The 20154-nt window shown below is 36.7% G+C and overlaps 1 protein-coding gene across 5 annotated transcripts in view; it reads left to right on the plus strand.

Moving 5' to 3' along the window:
- TASP1 (taspase 1) overlaps nt 1-20154 on the plus strand; it is a 351413-nt gene that overhangs the window by 96279 nt on the left and 234980 nt on the right. For all 5 annotated transcript variants that reach the window (XR_002786162.2, XM_003411457.4, XM_064275770.1 and 2 more), the window contains one exon: nt 8940-9019. Coding sequence is in view for 4 of the 5 variants with exons in the window: in XM_003411457.4 (XP_003411505.1) it covers nt 8940-9019 (80 nt within the window). In the remaining variant the exon portion in view is untranslated. The remainder of the gene's footprint in view (nt 1-8939; nt 9020-20154) is intronic.

The following is a 20154-nucleotide window of genomic DNA, read 5'->3' on the forward strand; positions in this document are numbered from 1 at the left end:
CAACAGAACAAAATGTTGCTTTGTCCTGTGCCATCTTCATGATCGTTGGCATGTTTGAGTCCATATTGCGACTATTGTGTAGCGTCTTCTAACGTAGGGGTTTCATCTTCCAGCACCATATTGGGCAATATGCTCTTGTGATCCATAAGGTTTTCAGTGACTGACTTTCCAGAAGTAGATTGCTAGGCCTTTCTTCCTAGTCTGTCTTAGTTTGGAAGGTCCCCTGAAACCTGTCCACCACTGGCGATCATGCTGGTATTTTGAAATACTGGTAGCATAGCTTCCAGGATTGTAGCAGCATATGAGCTACCACAGTATGACAAACTGCCAGACAGGTGGTGGAGGGAAAGATTCTTTTAAAATAGTGATAAGTAACTGTTTATACCCATTCAGTTATTCACTTACTTATCCATTCATTGATTCATTCAGCAACTATTTATGGCTTATTTCTTGTGTGCAATGCATTGAGGCAGATAGAGTATCAAAGGCAGATGGAAGAATTTAAAAACCATGGCTCTCTGGTGTCATCTGTTGAAGAGGTAGGCAGATCTATGGGGTTAATAAGGCATTACATATAATGGGTGTTTTCTGAGAAGCCTTTAAACAGAAGATTCATTTATCTGTAGGTGAAAGGCAAGGGGTATATCTGTTTGAGCTCTATCTAAAATGGTTAGAATTTATAAACTTTTGTTGTTTTGCTGAGAAGAGCCTCAGCTCCCCTGAACTGTGTCATCTAGGTAGAGTGGTTCATTCCCTTGGTGCTTGTATTAGCCAAAAATTTTCAATATTTTAACTTTCTGGTTATAGCCACCATGATATTGCACTGTTTAAATATTGTATTTAGTTAGACTACCCTGTTTTTACGCAAATAATGCGCACCTTCTACCTTTGCTTGCCAACCACACCCTCCCCCTGCAAGGTATTTTTATAAGTACACTATGCTAATTTTTTTTTACTGCAACATGAAAAAATTTGGCGTAGCAGTGCTTATGAAAATACCTCGTAGGGGTGGGAGGGAGCTGTTGGCAAACAAACATAGAAGGTGCACGTTATTTGCATAAAATATTTGATAATTTCATAAACTTGGTGCAACTATTATTGTCAATTGTTTCATATTCCAGAAGTTTCTTTATTTTTACTATAAAAGTACCACTCCATCTTCTCTTTTTTCCTTCATTATGATAGGGGGCAACTTTGATAACCACTAGCATCTAGAACAGGGGTTGGCAAACTACAACCTGTCAGCCAAATCTAGCCTGCTGTATGATTTCGTAAGTAAAGCTTTATTGGAACATACAGATGCCCATTTGTTTACATATATTCTATGGCTGCTTGTGCACTGCAAAAGCCAAATTGAGTTGTTGGAACAGAGGAAAGTCTGACTTGCAGAGTCTAAAATATTTACTGTGTGGATCTTTACAGAAATAATTTTCTGACCCAAAATCTAAAAGTTATAATTCTTAGAAATTTTGTTTCCTTTGATGAAAAAGGGAAAACTAGATAAGCATTGCTGTTTTATGTTTCACATGAATGAAAGTTAAGGTGCTCCCTAGACGCTAGGATTTTTTGAGAGGCAAATTAATTTTTTTACAGTGTTTATTTTAAAATCCTATTTGATCTATTATGTTTCATAAATTTACTAAAATTTATAGTGCTTTTGTTGTATGTATATGAAAAGAAAAATTAAAAACCTAAAGATTAAAAGAAACTTAAGAGACCTATTAGTTAATCAGAATGTATAGACCTCAGTTGTATTCAGATTCAACCAAACAATTAAAAAACCAAAATAATAGGAAAAAAATTTAGGAGACAAGCAGGAAAGTGTGAATATTGGGTAGTTTTTGGTTCAAGGATTTATGTTAATTTTCTTTAGATATCAATTGTGGTTATGTTTTTCAAAGATTCATTTTTTGAGATGCACACTAAAATGTATTTGAACTTATGTGGTGCCTGAGATTTGTTTCCAACTAATCTGGGTTAGGGGCATAAATGAGTGAGGCTGGCAATGTGCTAGTAATTGTTGAAGCAGGGCATTGATACATTTTATACATGATGATACTGTTGTATATGCTTGAAAAAATTTTTTAATCTAAATTTTAAAAAAGAATCAAGTTCTTACTATTTATATTTAGTTGTTATTTGTTAATTCCAAATACAGCAAGTTCTCCTTTATTTGCACTTTATGTGTCTGTAAGCTTTACATAATCAGCAGCTACTAATTCGTATCTACCCAGTTTTGTATATTTTATGATGAACAAAGAAGTGATAGATGAAATATGTAGAAATCAGTTTTTAAGTCCAATGAAGCAGCTGTCAGGATGGTCGTAAAATTATATCCTCCTGTATGTTTCTCATCCTCAATAATGTATTTTGATTACTGGGGTCCCTGAGAATCTTTGAGAGCTTTCTGAATCACTGAATTACACCATTTTTAGACTGATTTTAGAGTCATAATTCTCTGAAAAAGGAGTGGCTTCCATTCATAAGATTGTTATTCACATCACTATTTTCCTGGGTAGCCCATTTTGGGCCTCTGTGCTCTGCTAGTATTCCTTACAACATTTGCAGCTCACCTTATTGAAGGTTTTAATCACCCTACCTCAGTGCTGATCTTCCTAAAGTGTTGTTGCTGTTTGTTTTATAACACTGTAGATCTACTTTAATGTAAATTAAGGGTAGGTATAACTTTTTTTTTTTTTATGGAAAATACTGTTTTTTTAATCTAGGGAAGTTTAATCCCCAGTTCACTTTGTTTAATATCTTGCCAATATTTATTTAATGTTTGTTATGGTTCAGGCCCACAAGCATCTGTCAGTTTGTCATACTGTGGTAACTTACGTGTTTTTGTGATGCTGAAAGCTATGCCACTGGTATTTAAATACCAAGGGAGTCATCCTTGATAGACAGGTTTCAGCTGACCTTCCATGCTAAGACAGATTAGGAAGAAGGATCTGGTGCTCTACTTCTGAAAAAAAAAAAAAAAATTAGTGAGTGAAAACCTTATGAATAGCACGGGGATGGTGTTTGATATAGCTCCAGAAGGTGAGCCCCTCAGGTTGGAAGGCATTCAAAATATGACTGGGGAAGAACTGCCTTCTCAAAGTAGAGTCGACCTTAATGACGTGGGCGGAATCAAGCTTTCAAAACTTTCATTTGCATGACTCAAAATGAGAAGAAACAGCTGCAAACATCCATTAATAATCAGAACATGGAATGTATGAAGTATGAATTTAGGAAAATTGGAGAAACCTGTTGCCATTGAGTTGATCCTGACTCATAATGATCCTACAGGACAGAGTAGAACTGCCCCATGGGGTTTCCAGGGAAAATTGGAAATTGTCAAAAATGAAATGGAAGTTATAAAGATCTATATCCTAGGCATTAGTGAGCTGAAATGGAATGGTATTGGCCTTTTTGAATTGGACAATCATATGATCTACTATGCCTGGAATGACGAAGAGGAATGGCATTGCGTTGTCAAAAAGGACATTTAAAGATCTATCCTGAAGTACAGCGCTGCCAGTGGTAGGGCAATATCCATACACCTACATGGTAGACCAGTTAATACAACTATTATTCAAATTTATGCACCAACCACTAAGGCCACAGATGAAGTAATTGAAGATTTTTACCAGTTTCTGCAGTCTGAAATTGATTGAACATGCAATAAGGATGCATCGATAATTACTGATGACTGGAATGAGAAAGTTGAAAATGAAGAAGGATCTGTAGTTGGAAGATACGGCCTTGGTGATAGAAATGACACTGGAGATCACATGATAGAATTTTGCAAGACCAATGACATCTTCATTGCAAATACCTTTTTATCAACAATATAAACAGTGACTATATACATGGGCCTCACCATATGGAATACAGAGAAATGAAATCGACTACACCTATAGAAAGAGACAATGGAAAAGCTCAATATCATTAGTCAGAACAAGGCCAGGGGCCAACTGTGGAACAGAGACCATCAATTGGTCTTATGCAAGTTCAAGTTGAAGTTGAAGAAAATCAGAACAAGTCCACCGGAGCCAAAGTACTAACTTGGACTTACATATCCCATCGGAGTTTAGAGACCATCTAAAGAATAGATTGAGTGCATTGAATGCTAATGACCGAAGACCAGAGGAGTTGTGGAATAACATCAAGAACATCGTACATGAAGAAAGCAAGAGGTCATTGAAAAGACAGGAAAGAAAGAAAAGACCAAGATGGATGTCAGAGAGACTCTGAAACTTGCTCTCAGACATCAAGCAGCTAAAGTGAAAGGAAGAAATGAAGAAGCAGAAAAGCTGAACAGAAGACTTAAAAGGGCAGCTTGAGAAGACAAAGTGAAGGATTATAATGACATGTGCAAAGACCTTGAGATAGAAAACCAAAAGGGAAGAACATGCTTGGCATTTCTCAAGCTGAAAGAACTGAAGAAAAAAATTCAAGCCTCAAGTTGCAATAGTGAGAGATTCTATGGGCAAAATACTGAACGACGCAGGAAACATCAAAAGAAGACGGAAGGAATACACAAAGTCACTGTAACAAAAAGAATTGGCTGACATTCAGTCATTTCAGGAAGTAGCATATGATCAAGAACCCATGCTATTGAAGGAAGAAGGCCAGGCTGCGCTGAAAACATTGGTGAAAAACAGGGCTTCAGGAATTAACTGAATACCAACTGAGATGTTTCAACAAACGGATGCATTGTTAGAAGCGCTCACTCATCTATGCCAAGAAATTTAGAAGGCAGCCACGTGGCCAACCAACTGAAAGAGATCCATACTTATGCCTATTCCCTAGAAAGGTGAGCCATCGGAATGTGGAAATAATCGAACAATATCATTAATATCAAACACAAGTAAAATTTTTCTGAAGACCATTCAAAAGCGGTTACAGCAGTACCTCGTCATGGAACTGCCAGAAATACAAGCTGGATTCAGAAGAGGACATGGAAAGAGGGATATCATTGCTGTTGTCAGATGGATCCTGGCTGAAAACAGAGAACACCAGAAAGATGTGTACCTGTGTTGTATTGACTGTGCAAATGTATTCGAGTGTATAAATCATAACAAATTGTGGATAACACTGTGAAGAATGGAAATTCCAGAGCACTTAATTGTGCTTGTGAGGAACCTGTACATAGACCAAGAGGCAGTCATTAGAACAGAATAAGGGTATACCGTGGTGTGATTTAAGGTCAGAAAAGATGTGTGTCAGGGTTGTATCCTTTTACCATACTTATTCAAGTCTGTATGCTGAGCAAATAATCCAAGAAACTGAACTATATGAAGAAGAACAGGGCATTAGGATTGGAGGAAGATTCATTAACAGCCTGCATTTTGCAGATGACACAACCTTGCTTGTTGAAAGTAAGAGGACTTGAAGCATTTACTGATGAAGATCAAAGACTACAGCCTTCAAAAAAAAAAAAAATACAGCCTTCAGTATGGATTAAACCTCAACATAACACAAAAATCCTCACAGCTGAATCAATGAGCAACATCATGATAAACAGAGAAAAGATTGAAGTTGTCAAGGATTTCATTTTACTTGGGTCCATAATCAATGCTCATGGAAGCGGCAGTCAAGAAATCAAAGGACGCATTGGATTGGGTTAATCTGCTGCAAAGACCTCTTTAAAGTGTTAAAAACAAAGATGTCACTTTAAGGACTAATGTGTGTTTGACCCAAACCGTGGCATTTTCAGTCACCTCATATATACGTGAAAGCTGGACAGTGCATAAGGAAGATTGAAGAAGAATTGATACATATGAATTGTGGTGTTGTTGAAGAATATTGAATATACCATGGACTACCAAAAGAATGAGCAAATCTGCCTCAAAAGAAGTACATCTAGAATACTCCTCTCGCAAGGATAGCGAAACTTTATCTCACATCCTTTGGACATGTTATCAGGAGGGATCAGTCCCTGGAGGAGAAGGACATCATGCTTGGTAAAGTAGAGGGTCAGCAGAAAAGAGGAAGATCCTCAATGAGATGGGTTGACACATGGATACAACAATGGGCATAACAATGATTATGAGAATGGTGCCTGACCAAGCAGTGTTTTGTTCTGTTGGTGACTCATGGGCACCTAACAACAACAACATGCTTCAGGCACTATTCTAAATGCTTGTGATATAACAATAAAAAAACCAAGATTGCAGCCCTCATGAAGCTTTCAGTTTATTTGAGGGAGGCAGAAGTAAACAGATATAACCAGTAAATTATATAGTGTATTCGATGGTAAAAAAATGAAAAAAGAGCAGAATAAGAAGGATTGAGAATATTGGGAGTAGAAGTGCAGTGTGTCTAGGTGCTGTGTTAAATAGACCACATTAAGGAGGGATGTTTGAACAGATGAGGAAATTAGCCATTTGAGAAACAGAGCTTCCAGGCAGAGGGAACAGTCAGGATGAAGTCATGTTTGTGATGCCCGCTTGACATTTTTGTGGTACTGCAGGAGGCTGGCAGTTCAAATCCTCCAGGCGCTCCTTGGAAACTCTACTGGGCAGTTCTTCTCTGTCCTATAGGGTCGCTATGAGTCGGAATCGACTCGACGGCAGTGGTGGGTTACAGGAGGTTGGGGTAGAATGTGCAAGGGCCAGAGGAATAAGAGATATGATGGGGAAGGGGGCGGATAGGATCATGTCATGTGGAGGCGTGTAGATTTTCGTGAAGACTAGTTTTTACACTAGCATCCGCACAAGAAGTTTCCCAGGGCTTGAGATAGGGATTATCATTTTCTGACTTGTGTTTTACAAGGATCTCAGTGGCTGGTGTGTAGAGGCTAGATGGGGGAGAGGGCAAGGCAAGGCAAGCAAAGAAGTGATGAAACCAGTTAGAGGCCATTGGAACAATCCTGGTGACAGATGATTGTGGCTCACACCAAGGGGGTAGTAGTGGTGAGAAGTGGTCAGATTCATGATATACTTTTAAGTTAGAGTCAGTGGAATTTCCTAATGGATTGGGGTGAACCTACTCTAAAAGCTTTTGAATTGGTATTGCATTTAATTTTTTTGACATGTTAGTATAGTTTTGGCAAAAGCTTGCATAGATTTAAAATTATTTCAAAATCAGTTATAACATTTCGTGTGATGATGGACTACTGTAAGCTTAATTTTTTATAGTCAGGAAAGGTCATATCTTCAATAGACTTATCCATAAGATGGCATCCAAATATTCACCTTCCTGTGACTATTTTAAAATGCCTGAACTATTTGAAAACATGCATAGGTGACAATAGCAAATTGATTTTACTAAGTATCAAGTCTATATATTAAGAAATGAAAAAACTAGGAACATTTTTAAAACACCAGATTCCAGATACGGGGATTGAACCCAAAATGCCCAATGGGGGTGCTGAAAATACTAGATTCAGCTCCAAATTCTGTCTTGACCATTTAATTTAGGTCATCTCTTTTACATCTTCACATGAAGAGAAGTTATTATATCAAATTCTTTTTCTAGAAGGAGAAAGTGCTAAAATCAAAACCCAAGTTTCTACTTCAATTACTCTTCCATTTGAACTGTATGTTGCACTTTAGTTCCTTTGCAGTGGTCGTCATCTGGCACAAGAATAGGAGAAACGGTTTTCTACTCTCAGAGCCCTGTAGAATTTTTCAAAAATAGAGGTTTGAACAGTTGAAGTTGTTCATTCTCCTTGGCCCTTCTTTGAATATGTCCCTGCCTCCATCTTTGTATATATTGGAAAACAGATATTAGTTGTAACCGTTCAGTTGCTCTTTGGAATCATTTGTATATGTTTCTACGTGTCTACTTAGATTTTATTTTGCCATTCTATCACTGGTTGTTTTAATAATGGTCAGATCTTAAGACTTTGGAAACCCTGGTGGCGTAGTGCTTAGGTGCTACGGCTGCTAACCAAAGGGTCGGCAGTTTGAATCCGCCGGGCGCTCCTTGAAAACTCTATGAGGCAGTTCTAGTCTGTCCTATACCGTCGCTGTGGGTCGGAATTGACTCGACAGCACCGGGTTTGGTTTTGGTTTTCTTAAGACTTCAATATGTGTTACTTTGAGTTTTTCGTATTGGAATGACTAGAAGAACAGAAATAGAAATTAAGAGTGGGAAACTAACAAGTAGGTGCAAATTCAAGGAAGTCATTACTAGTGGGCTAAAATCTTTAAGACGTTGACTATGGAAGTAGATGAAGTGATTGACTATTACGGCCGCGGCTTGTTCCATCACTACTTGCTTAGTCAAATTACATAGGGAGTGGGGTAGTTAATTATCTTGCATGCTATTTGAAATCCTTGAAAATAAGTCTTTTGCGATTAGCTAACTGTACCCATTTATTCACTTTGTTATATGAAAACTTGCAGTTTAGAGTTTAAAAAATTACTTGGGAGATATACACAGTAGAAATAAATCTGATGGTTATGTATATATTTTTGTTGCATCAAAACCTAGAACTGTAAGCATTTTTTATTGCGTTTGGGCAAATACATTAGGCCATCTACTAGTTTAATTTTTTTATCAATGTCCCTGCTCATGTTGGGTGAATCCAGGTGTGATACCAGGCAAGATACCAGATCTGAAGATATTTGCTTAACTTTAGACTCTTAACCCGATTAAGTAGGTCCTGTTGTGACATGACTTGAATACTGTGTTGGTCCAGGATAAATCTTAATATTTTTCACTTGTAAGCCAACTGTTTTTATTTCTTCTTGAGTTTTGTCAATTTTTATTTATTAGTTATTGCAGATGATATTGTAACATTTCCACTGGTAAAATTTTCAATTGTAATATTTCTAATTTGGAAAAAAAATAATAGAATTTTTGGGCATGTAATCATTTTGTTATCTTGAGCTAAATCTAGATTTATGTTTACGTGCAAGACTTTTCAGTTGTCTTAACATATTACTTATATATGTAGAAGATGACAGTATGACTTTTTAAAAGAACATATTTTCTGTTGTTAGCTTTTTAGTTGGAGAAGGAGCCTACAGATGGGCTGTAGATCATGGAATACCCTCTTGCCCTCCTAACATCATGACTACAAGTGAGTAAAAATTTCAAAAAAAAATTAAACTGTGTGAGTATATATACCTGAAAGTGTTACATTGCTTCTGTTACGATCTAAGTTGTACAGAAGTTTAAGGAAGAAAGTATATATGTTGAAATGTGTACAGTTAAAAGATACATGAAAAGCTATTTGATTTTAGCTACCTTTATTGCTTTCTTGCCTCCATTGCTTTCTCATGTTTTTATAAAAGCATTACAAAGAATTCCCTTTTAGGTTATTTAAAATAATTCCTGGTAGAACCATAACACGACTTCTCAAAGAGAGAGAGGAAACAGGTTAATATTTAACTCCTCACGGTGAGGAAAGGCTTTTCAAAGTCCAAGTGTAAAGGAAGAAAAAGCAAAGGTATGACTACAAAAGAGTTAAAACTGAGAAACAGCTGTCACAATATGACCAAGGCAAATCTATCCTTAATCTGTGAAGAGGTTCAACAAATTAAAAAAAAAAAAAAAAAGATACAAGTAATGCCTTAATAGAAAAATGTGCAAAAATCATAAAATCATAAATGGAGCATATAACATAACTAATAGAGAATTTTAAGCTAAAACGAGAACATGTTAAATTTTTGCTTTCTCAATTTGTAAAAGAGCTAAAATATTATACTACTGCTGTTAAGTATATGGTGAAAGGGCATAATACATTGAAGGCACAAAAGTAAGTTGACAGTCATCAAAAATTTTTGTAGATGGGTGCTCAGTGAACATTATTAAGAATATAAACAGTTTTGAAAAAAAAAAAAAAGCCAGTATGTCCAGCATAGAAGTGGGTGAATAAATTATTGTATATTCTTTCAATGCAACTTTTTACGTTGACTAGAACTTCTTATGAAGACTAATGCCTGTTAATGATTATATCTAATAATGATTTTGAAAAAAGTAAAAAAAGCATGTGTGTATATTAAATATATATTTAAAAATATAGTTATATATTTATGCATAAAAGATAAGTATTTATTAAAAACATGGTTTTTAAATTAAGTTTTTATTTTATTGCTGTCAAAGTAGTCTATGAATATAATTTAAATAGTCAAATGAAAAAATGGAGAATCATTGATTTCCAGGAAATCAAGTTGTATGAGAAAAGAAATGATTACATTTTATAACAAGTATAATATGGCACAGCTCTTAATAATAATAATATATTCAAAATAATGTAAACAGTGAATACTAATGTAACTGAAAGTTGTACTGTAGGATGGTTAGAGGGAAGAGAAATCTGTTTGTGGCAGGGAAGAATGGAGTATGACAGTACTAAGTTTTCAAAGTCCCCATCACTAATTATGCCTTACAGCCTTTGTGAACCTTATTTTAGAGTTCTGCCAGTTTTTTTTTTTCTTGGAGACATGCCACCTGGAACCTTGTGTCCTCGTCCAGCCTAGAGTGAGTACTCACTAGGCCTGCTGCATAGCTGTCATCCCTGGACTTTACGTCACCATCATCTTGGAATTTCCTTTGCCTCTCTCCTGTGTTTGGAGCCTCATGTGCTCTTCATTCTAGCTGTATGGTACACGTGAAGCTACAAATCAAAAACTCTTAGGCTTTTGAAGAAAATGGTCTCTTATCTTCTGGTTACCAGTCTTAACTTTTATGCAATTCATTTTGCTTCCCAGTTCTTTGTGGTGTATTTTTTTTCTCTGGAAGAACATTTTTTTTTTTTTTTTAAATAGTATTTTATTGAGTTGTTGGTGAAAGTTTAAACAGCAAGTTAGGTTCCCATTTGACAATTTCCACACAGATTGTTCAGTGGCATTAGTTACATTTATCTCAGTGTGTCAACATTCTCTTCAAGTGTGTTCAGTTTGTTCCCTTTTGGATGCCCTTTATTTCTTTTTCTTGCCTTATTGCTCTAGCTAGGACTTCTAGCACGATGTTAAGTAGGAGTAATGATAAAGGGCATCCTTGTCTTGTGCCTGTTGTCAAGGGGAATGTTTTCAGCTTCTCTCCATTAAGAATGATGTTGGCCATTGGTTTTGCATACATGCCCTTCATTATGACGAGAAATTTCCCTTCTGTACCTATTTTGAAAGTTTTTATCAGGAACGGGTGTTGGACTTTGTCTAATGCCTTTTCTGTGTCGATTGAGATGTCATTCTTCTCTTTCCTTTTATTTGTGTGGTGCATTACGTTGATTGACTTTCTGATGTTGAACCGTCTTTGCATAAAAAAAAATTTTTTTTTTTATCTTTGCATACCTGGTATGAATCCTACTTGGTTGTGGTGTATTATTTTTTTGATATGATGCTGAATTCTGTTGGCTAGAATTTTGTTGAGAATTTGTGCATCTATGTTCAAGAAGGATATTGGTCTGTAATTTTCTTTTTTTGTGGTGTCTTTGACAGGTTTTGGTATCAGGGTTATGCTAGGTTCATAGAATGAATTCGGAAGTATTTCTTCCTTTTCTATGTTCTGAAGTAGTTTGGGTAGTACTGGTGTAATCTCTTCTCTGAAGGTTTGGTAGAATTCTCCAGTGAAGGCATTTGGGCCAGGGCTTTTTTTGTTGTTGTTTTTGGAAGTTTTTTTTTTTTTTTTTTTTTTTTTTACCTTTCAATCTCTTGTTTCTGGTCTGTTGAGATTTTCAACAGCATTTTGTGTTAGTTTTGGGATGTACTGTGTTTCTAGAAATTTGTCCATTTCTTCTAGGTTTTCAAATTTATTGGAGTATAGTTTTTCATAATACTCTGTTATGACCCTTTTTATTTCAGTTGGGCCTGTTGTAGTGTCCCCCATTTCATTTCTTATTTGGGTTATTTTCATTCTCTCCTGTTTTTATTTTGTCGGTTTGGCCAGTGGTTTGTCGATTTTGTTGATCCTTTCAAAGAATCAACGTTTGGTTTGTTGATTTGTTCTATTGTTTTTCTGTTCTCTAGTTCATTTACTTTTGGTCTGATCTTTATTATTTCCTTCCTCCTGGCAGCTGTGGGCTTTTTTTTTTTTTTATTGCTGTTTTCTTTCTATTTGAATTATGTAGCCAATGTTTTGATCTTGTCCCTTCTTTTTTGATGTGTGCATCAACTGCTATAAATTGACCTCTGAGGACTGCCTTTGCTGTGTCCCAAAGGTTTTGGCATGATGTGTTTTGATCCTTGTTTGATTCTAGGAATTATTTGATTCCATGTTTGATTTCTTCTAAAACCCAGTGGTTTTTAAGGAGGGTGTTATTTAGTTTCCACGTAACTGATTTTTTTCTGTGCTCTTCCTGTTGTTTGTTTCTACCTTGATGGCATTGTGATCAGCGAAGATACTTTGTATCATCTCAGTGTTTTGGATTTTGTTGAGTGTTGCTCTGTCGCCTAAAATGTGGTCTATTTTGGAGAAAGTTCCATGTGCACTGGAAAAGAATGTGTACTTTGCAGCTGTTAGGTGGAGTGTTTTATATATGTCTATGAGGTGAGGTTGGCTGATTGTGCCCTTTAGCTCTTCTGCATCTTTGTTGAGTTTCTTTCTAGGTGTTCTGTCCTTTATCGAGAGTGTTGTGTTGAAGTCTCCTACTATTATTATGGAACTGTTAATTTCTCTTTTCAGTGCTGTTAAGAGTTTCTTTTATGTATTTTAGAGCCCTGTCATTGGGAGGATTGATGTTTATCATGGTTATGTCTTCATGATGGATTGTCCCTTTAATCATAATATAGTGCCCTTCTCTGCCTTTTATGGTGGATTCTGTTTTAAAGTCTGTTTTATCTTGCTATTGCCTCGCCTGTTTTTTTTTTTTTTTTTTTTGGTAGCTGTTTGCTTGATATATTTTTTTCCATCTTTTGACTGTTACTAAAATTGTATCTTTGTTTCTAAGGTGTGTCTGTTGTAGACAGCATATTGATGGATCTGTTTTTTTTTTTTTTTTTTTTTTTATCCATTCTGTCTCTATCTCTTTAAGGGTGCATTTAGGCCATGTACATTTAATGTAATTATTGATAGGTATGAGTTTATTGCTGTCATTTGTAGTGCTTTTTTCTTGTGGTGCTGATTTTTTTTTTGTTCCTTTTACTCTCCTGTGCTGAATTCTTTTTGTTTGTGGATTTTTTTTCATTTCATTTCTTTTGTTTTTGTAGATTTTGTTTTTACTGAGGCTTTATGTTTTTCTTCTTTATTTTGATGACTAGGTTTGTTAACTTTCTTTGTAGTTACCTTGAAATTTACCCTATCTTCCTGAGTTTGAACCAGTCTGTTATTACTTGGTATCGCCCTTCCTCTCCATTAGAAAGTTCTATACCTATACCGTTTATTCTCTCTTTTATTGTTCTGGTATTGTTGTCATTTACAGATTAACCTCTCTATTCCCTCTCATAATTATTTTGGTTTTGGATAGTCCTTGAAAGTTCATTTCCTAGGTTGGTATCTGGCTGGTACAATCTTGCATCCTAGATTCAGGCTGTGGTCTGATGTTTATTCTCAGACCAAAAGACTAATAATTCTTGAAGTTTGGTTTGGTTTTTACATATTCTCTTAATTTCTCTTTATCTGGAAATGTCCTAATTTTACCATCAAATCTGAATAATCAGAGCTTAATCTTACTGTTTCTCCTCTGTATGTGACTTTTCATTTTTCTCGAGTTGCTCTCAGAATTTCTTTGTTTTTGGTTTTAGTGAGTGTGATTATGATATGCCTTGGTGTTTTTCTTTTGGGGTCTGTCCTATATGGGGTTTGTTGAGGTTCTTGGATGGTCGGCTTTTCATCTTTCATGATATTAGGGAAGTTTCCTGTCAGCAGTTCTTTAGTGATCCTCTCTGTGTTTTCCATTTTCTCCCCCTGTTCTGGAATTTCAATCACTTGCAAATTTTTGCTTTTGATTTTATCCCACATAATTCTCAGGGTTTCTTCATTTTTCTTCATTCTTTTTTCTGATTTTTCCTCAGAGTTGTATACAGGTGCTCTTCTTTAATTTCACTGATCCTGTCTTCTATCATTTCAAACCTGCTCCTCAGCCCTTCTGTGACACTGTTCATTTCTGAAATCTTGTTTATCTTTTGGATTTCTAATTGTTGTTTTTGTGTGTGTGTGTGTGTGTGTGTGATTTCTAGTTGTGAATTTATTTGGCATTTTGTTCCTATTATTTTTTTCCTTAATTCTTGCATCTTTTTGTATTTTTCTGTGAATTTGTCTTAGTCTTTCCTCATTTTTGCCTGCTTTTTGCTTCAACTGTTGGACAGCTCTGAATATTAAAGATTTGAATTCCCTATCAGGTGGTTCTAGTGTCTTTTTTCTATTGGAAAGTCTTCTTTTTTGGGGGGACACGAACTGGAACTATCCTGTCCTGTTCAGTGGTTATTTTCTTCATTTATTGATTGTAGATTTGTTTGTTTTGTACTGCTTTTTTATCTTATTTGCTTATGTCTGAGCAGGCGGGCTGTGCGTTCTTCATTGTTTGCTTGTCTGTGGGCACGATACTTTTCACCTCATGTGCAGTGGGCAGAGCCAGTTGCTTAGCTATGGTGCAGCAGGGCAAGACCAACCGAAGGGGAGAGGCTGGGATGGGTTTTGTCACGTACTAGAGCCAACAGGGTGGGCTGGGAATCATTTTGCAGGGCAGATTCCAGTATGCCATGCTTGTGCTCCTCGGGGGTGTGGTGTTCAGTGCACGGTGCAGGTAGGCAGGAAGGAGGAAGGAGGTTGTGATGTGTGGCGCTATGGTGGGTATGGAAAAGAGGAGAGAGAGTAGAGAGAAACAGGAGCCAAAGACAAACAAAAAAAAAGAGTGCCAAGAGAGTTTGCTGTTGGAATGGAGAGACGAGAAACTGAGAAATGGAGAATAACAAAAGGAAACAAAAAATAAGGAAAAAGGGGGAAAAATAAATAAATAAATATTAGGAAAAGAAAACCCTCCAGGAATTCCGCCAGTGCAGCTGCGAAGACCGGGAAGTGGCTCCCAGGCCGTGGTGTACAGCCTGGCTAGAAGGGTTAAAGATGTCACCCAGAGCTAGGTATTCAGCAGACAGGAAAAGAATGTAAGTAGAGAGAGATAAGAAACTGAGAAATGAAAAAAGACAAAAAGGAAAAAAAAGAAAGGAAAAAAAAAGGGAAAAAGAAATGCCCCTAGGGATCTCACCAGCACAGCTGTACAGACCAGGGCAGTGGCTCCCAAACCGCATGGTACAGTCCAGCTAGAAGGGGCTCCAAAGCCTGGAAAAGAAAAAGAAAACAGACAAAACAAAACAGCCCAAATAAAAAAATGCTTTCTGGATCCCACCAGCATGGCAGCGTGGGCCAGGGAAGCAGTTCCCCAGTTGAGCAGGGCTTCACAGCCTTTCAAGAAGAAGTAAAGGTGGCACACAGAGCCACCTCTGGTTCAATAGAAAGGAGGGCGAGGTGGTGAGAGGCATGGAAGAAACCAAAAGAAGTGGAGAAAAGCAACATCAGCAAGAAACAAATGGCGCTCAGGAAGCCGGCCAGGATGGGCAGGGTGAATTCATGTAGCATAGGGCCGAAGCCTGTGCCTTCCAGCCAAGAGACTACAGCCAGCGGGAAGCAGAGGAGGCCGAGTGGGGGCGGGGGGAAGGGTAAGTGGTGGGAAAACGTGTATCTCTGGTTACCGGGTGCTCTGTCTCCTGCTGGGAACTCTGTGAATCTGCTTTTCTGTACTCCTGTCCGGTGATCTCTGACCGGAGTCCGAGATGGTGAATCCATGCTGTATTCGCTGATAGGGGACCTCCGCATATATCTCTCCTCACTTTCTGTTCTCTGTCAGTTTCTTATTCCATTTGGTGCTTGGTTGAGTTCTTTATCTCTTCATTTGATGCTTAGGGTTCCAGGATTGATGTTTTTCTCTGTTTTACTTAGTTTTTTGGGTCTTTTGCTGTGGAGGGGTGGCGAGGTGCTTTTGTCTATAGAGCTATGTTGGCTCTGCCTCCTTAACTTGTTTGTGTTCTGCACTTTTGGATATTTTCTTATGGGTAGAGATGCATAGTTGTGTCTTAGGTGTCCGCTTGCAAGTTTTTAAGATCGCAGATGCTGCTCTTTGCTAGGATGCAGATCATGATTTTTGTGCACTATGTTCGGCCAGTTGGCTGAGTTGTCCCTGGAAGAAAATTCTTATTGCCCATGTTTTGATTATCACAATTTGAAGCACCGTGGCTGGAATGGGTACTTTTTCATTTATTGTCCTGTCTGTTCATTGGGCGCTTTCAATCTGGAATTTCTTGTGCTTCAGTTTTTGAGCAATTAAAAAAAAAAGTTATGTAATAATTTTTTTTCCCTGTGTTTTCTCTATCCTATTTTTCTAATTTCTATTAGCTAGGTATAGGACCTTTTGCTCTGATCTAATATATGTTTTTATAAAATATAATGTTTTCTCCTTTTTCCTCTTTATTTTGCGTTACTTTCTGGGAAATTGCCTTATTTTTACGTCCCAAACTCTTTACTTTGCTGAATTTTTAATTTGTGTTGTCATATTTTTAATTTATAGAGCTTAATCTCTGATCAGTATGTTTTTTTATGGTGTCCTATTCTTGTTTCATGAGTGGAATATTTTTACTTACCTCTTTTAGGATATTATGGTTTAAAAATTTGTTCTTACCTACTTTTTCTGCTTCCTTCTTTTCTTTTTTTCTGTTTGTTTTGGACCCTAATGCCCTGGTGGTGGAGTGGTTAAGAAGAGCTTGGCTGCTAACCAAAAGTTTGGTAGCTCAAATCCACCAGCTGCTCCATGGAAACCCATATGGGATAGTTCTACTCTGTTTATAGGATAATTATGAGTCAGAATTCACTCTATGGCAGTGAATTTTTATTTGTTAGCATATTTCCTCAACTATCTTGTGGCCCTCTGCTGTTTTTGTATTTATGAAAAAGTAAGTGGAATTTAAAAAACAATTGTAAGCTTTTTGTGGGAGGGCAGATCTGGTTGGCTTCATGGTGGGCGGTGAGATCAGATTTTTTTTTGTTGGGGAAACACCCAGGCATTCTCCAACAAAACCAAATGTCTGTAGGTTTTCTGAGAGAGAAATCTCAACTTTTGGCAGTATTCTGGTTCCATAACAAGGAAAGGTCTGGCGGTCTCACTTTTTCTTTTTCAGAGGTATGTAACCCACCTTTAGTAGATCGCCTGTTATCTGTCTCAGGTGTGCTTGATGTCTACTAATTTGGGGCCCATCTGGTTCAACCCGTCTAAATAGTAAACCTGAACTTTTCAGCAGAAATTACTTTGGTAGAAATTAGTTAGCCCTGTGTGGCCTTGGCTGCTCTAGACATTGGAGTTAATCTTCTTCTGCTCAGTCAGTTACTGTTTGTCCACCTACTTTATATTTTCTAAGGTATTATTGATATTATTCTCTTCATCATCTTTATCCCTTCTTTGCATCCTTTGTATATTTAAATCTTTGTTTCTCCTTAAATTTCTTGAAGTAGGTTTTTATTAGGGTGTGGAGATAAACTCAGATGTTGAGTCTGCCACTTTCACTTTGGAATGTATAGTATATATGTCATAAAATGGCTATTACTGGGTTTTGCAGGCTGAAAAAGGTATTTTTGACTATGCATTAGGTTTTTTGTTTGTGATAGAAAAGCATAATTTGCCGTAGATTTCAGGACTTATATAACCAACCAGCAAGAAATGTGTTGTGTATTAATAAGGTATGTGAAAGTTAAGCGAGATATATATATATATCTGCTTTCTGTAAAAAGATAGTGAACTGTGGTGAACTTAAACTGAGAAATTAGATTTATTATTTTGATTAAAAAAAAAAAAAAAAAGCCAGCATAACCCTGATACCAAAGCCAGAAAAAGACACCATAGGAAAAAAAGAAAATTGCAGACCAGTATCTCCCATGAATATAGAGGCAAAAATTTTCAACAAAATTCTAGCCAATATAGTTCAGCATCATATCAAAAAGATAATACACCACAACCAAGTAGGATTCATACTAGGTATGCAAGGATGGCTCAACAGTAGAAAATCAATCAATTTAATCTGCCACATAAATAAAAGAATCATATAGTCCTCTTAATTGACACAGAAAAGGCCTTTGATAAAGTTCAAAACTATTTCTGATAAAAACTCTCAATAAAACAGGAATAGAAAGGAAATTCCTCAACATTAGAAAGGGCACCTATACAAAATGAACAGCTAACATCATTCTCAATGGATAGAAGCTAAAAGCATTCCACTTGAGAATGGGAACAAGACAAGGATGCCCTTTATCACCAGTCCTATTTAACATTGTGCTAGAAAACCTAGCTAGGGTAATAAGGCAAAAGAAAAAAAGAAATAAAGGGCATCCAAATTGGAAAGGAGGAAGTAAAACTATCCCTATTCACAGATGATATGATCCTATCCATAGAGAACCCCATAGATTACACTAGAAAACTACTAGAACCAATAGATTCAGCAGAACAGCAGGATACAAGATAAACATACAAAAATCAGTTGAATTCCTATACACTAACAAAGAGAACTACAAAAAAGGAAATCAGGAAAATAATACCATTTATAATAGCCCCTAAAAAGATAAAATATTTAGAAATAAATCTAACCAAGGATTAAAAGACATATACAAAGAAGACTACAAAACACTACTGCAAGAAACCAAAAGAAACTTTACATATATGTAAAAACATACCATGCTCATGGATAGGAACACTGAACATTGTGGAAATGTCAGTGCTATGCAAAGCGATCTACAGATATAATGCCATCCCAATCCAAATACCAACAGGATTCTTTAATGAGATAGAAAAACTAATCATCAACTTTATATGGAAAGGGAAGAGGCCCTGGATAACAAAGCATTATTGAAGCCTCACACTGCCTGATCTGAGAGCCTGCCATACAGCTATGGTAGTCATAACAGCATAGTACAAGCACAACAACAGACACATAGGCCAATGGAACAGAATTGAGAGCCTACACTTAAGTGCACCCATTTATGGTCAGCTGATCTTTGACAGAAGACCAAAATCCATTAAATGGGGGGAAAGACAGTCTTTTTAACAAATGGTACTGGCGAAACTGGTGTCTATCTGTAAAAAAATGAAACAGGACCCATATCTCACACCATAGACAAAAACTAACTCAAAATGGATCAAAACCTGAATATAAAACCAAAAATGATCAAGATCATGGAAGAAAAAATAAGGACAATGCTAAACCAAAAAAAAAAAAAAAAAAAAAAAAACCCATTGCCATTGAGTCAATTTTGACTCATAGCAACCATATAGCACAGAGTAGAACTGTCCCACAGGGTTTCCAAGGAGTGCCTGGTGGATTCAAACTGCTGACCTTTTGGTTAGCAGCTGTATCTCTTTAACCACTACGCCAAGGACAGTGCTAGGGGCCCTAATACAAGGCATAAGAGAATATAAACTGAAATAACAATGCACAAATACCAGAAGATAAACTACATTACTGGGATCTCCTAAAATTTAAACACTTAAGCTCATCAAAAGACTTCACCAAAAGAGTAAAAAGAGAACCTACAGACTGGGGAAGAAATTTTTTTTTGGCTACAACATATCTGACAAGAATCTAATCTCTTAAAATCTGTGGAATACTTCAACACATCAACAACAAAAAGACCAATGGTCCAATTAAAAAACGGGCAAAGGATATGAACAGACCCTCACCAAAGAAGACATTCAAGCAGCTAACAGACACATGAGGAAATACTTGTGACCCTTAGGCATTGGAGAAATGCAAATCAGAACTACGGTGAGGTAAAATCTTACCTCGAGGTTACTGGCATGAATCAAAAAAAAAAGAAGAAATAACAGATGTTGGAGAGGTTGAGGGGAGATTGGAGCTCTTATGCAGTGCTGGTGAGAATGTAAAATGGTACAAGCACTGTGGAAAATGATATGGTGCCTCCTTAAAAATGTAAAAATAGAAATACCGCATGATCCAGCAATTCCACTCCTAGGAATATATGCTAGAGAAATAAGAGCTGTCACACAAATAAACATATGCACACCCGTGTTCATTGCAGCATTATTCACAATAACAAAAAAATGGAAACAACGTAAATACCCTTAAACAGATGAAAGGATAAACAGATTATGGTACATACACAGAATGGAATACTACTTAACGATAAAGAACAATGCTGTGAAGAACAATGCTGAATCTGTGAAACATCTCACAACGTGGGCTAGAGGACATTATGCTGTGTGAAATAAGTCAACACAAAAGG

The sequence above is a fragment of the Loxodonta africana genome, chromosome 24 (assembly GCF_030014295.1).
Source record: "Loxodonta africana isolate mLoxAfr1 chromosome 24, mLoxAfr1.hap2, whole genome shotgun sequence".
NCBI classification, from domain to species: domain Eukaryota; kingdom Metazoa; phylum Chordata; class Mammalia; order Proboscidea; family Elephantidae; genus Loxodonta; species Loxodonta africana.